The 1,809-nt window shown below is 35.7% G+C and overlaps 1 protein-coding gene across 1 annotated transcript; it reads left to right on the top strand.

The window, feature by feature from the left end:
* The first annotated feature begins 283 nt into the window (after window positions 1-283).
* LOC131415981 (olfactory receptor 6C2-like) lies at window positions 284-1,222 on the top strand. Its single transcript, XM_058558044.1, has one exon. The coding sequence runs from the start codon at window positions 284-286 to the stop codon at window positions 1,220-1,222; it is 939 nt and encodes a 312-aa protein (XP_058414027.1).
* Window positions 1,223-1,809: the final 587 nt, after the last annotated feature.

Below are 1,809 nucleotides of genomic sequence, written 5' to 3'. Positions count from 1 at the left end.
TCCCACATAGAGCAACTAGAAGGCTGTACAACTATGACATACAGCTATCTACTCGGGATTTGGAGAGAAAAAAGGAAAAAAGGAGGAAGACTGGCAACAATCTTCCTCAAAAAAATATATAGATAGATAGATATAAAAAATACATAAACAGGATGAGCACTTCAAGACAGTCAAGACAGGTTGCTTGGCATTTATAGCCAGTGTTGAGTGCTCGTTTTGGCTTTACTACACTCTATTCAAGTGTCTGAATTTTTCATGCAGATTAGGCAGAAAGCAGGAATCCATGATGAGAAACCACACAATAACAACATTCATCCTGCTGGGACTGACTGACGACCCACACATGAAAGTTCTGATTTTCATCTTTCTTTTTTTTACCTACATGTTGAGTGTAGCTGGGAACCTGATCATTATCTCCCTCACCTTCATAGATTGCCATCTTAGAACAGCCATGTACTTTTTTCTCCAAAATTTCTCTTTCTTAGAAATCTCATTCACAACTGCTTGCATTCCAAGATTTTTATACAACATATCAACTGGTGACAAAATCATTACCTATGATGCTTGTGCTGTTCAAATATTTTTTACTTACCTTTTTGGGATAACAGAATTTTTTCTCCTAGCCACTATGTCCTTTGACCGCTATGTGGCTATCTGCAAACCCTTGCATTATGTGAACATCATGAACAACAGAGTCTGCAATAGGCTTATCATCAGCTGTTGGATGGCTGGTTTGTTAATCATAGTCCCCCCACTTAGCCTGGGCCTTAATCTGGAATTCTGCGACTCTAATGTCATTGATCACTTTTTCTGCGATGCCACTCCTCTGCTAAAGATCTCATGCTCAGACACATGGTTCATAGAACGAATGATTTTAGTGTGTGCTGTGTTGACTTTTATCATGACCCTTGTGTGTGTTGTTCTTTCCTACATTTATATCATCATGACAATTCTAAGATTCTCTTCTGCTCAGCAAAGGAAAAAAGCCTTTTCTACCTGTTCTTCCCACATGATTGTGGTTTCCATCACCTATGGCAGCTGCATCTTCATCTACATCAAACCTTCAGCAAAGGAAGAAGTGGTCATTAATAAAGGAGTTTCCGTGCTCATTTCTTCTATTTCACCTATGTTGAACCCATTTATTTATACGTTGAGAAACAAGCAAGTGAAAAAAGCCTTGAATGACTCAGTCAAAAGGATTTTCTTCTTCTTAAAGAAGTAAGAGAAAAAAGTAGTTGATTAGTCATAATGAAAGGATGAATATCCCCTCAATTTTTCTGATAAGATTCTAATCATATTTGTGTCTTTATAATCTCTCTGCCAGTTTTGTTAACATTTTACAACTGCTTTAACGCTACTGATGGGGTACTATTACAACTCAACTCCTCTATTCCAAGTCTGTTTAATAATGCCATCCACATGGATGTAATCAGAATAAAATTTGAGTTAAAAACTATAAATAAGGTGTAATGCAGTAATAAAAAGCAGAAGTTTTTGTAAGACTATATTATAATCCCAGAAGTAGGAAAATATGGTAGATTAAAATACTGTAGAAGCAATACCAATGCAAACACCTGGAAAATTGTCAATACAATTTAACAGGTATTATTTTCAATGTTTAGCTTACCTTATAGCAAATAAAGGAAATCTTTAGGTGACATTAAATATGATGTAGATTGGAAAAGAACGAATAAAGATATTTCAAAATGTATCCAAGCAGAATGAATTTAAATGCCATTTGGAGATGCAATATGGGATCTCAGCTACGTGATGAAAAAATTTAGAAATGGCACAACAGCGTGAAATAAG

The sequence above is a fragment of the Diceros bicornis genome, chromosome 17, assembly GCF_020826845.1.
Source record: "Diceros bicornis minor isolate mBicDic1 chromosome 17, mDicBic1.mat.cur, whole genome shotgun sequence".
In the NCBI taxonomy this organism is placed as follows: Eukaryota; Metazoa; Chordata; class Mammalia; order Perissodactyla; family Rhinocerotidae; genus Diceros; species Diceros bicornis.
The sequence above is the reverse complement of the archived record's forward strand: the minus strand, read 5'-3'. Positions and strand labels throughout refer to the sequence as shown.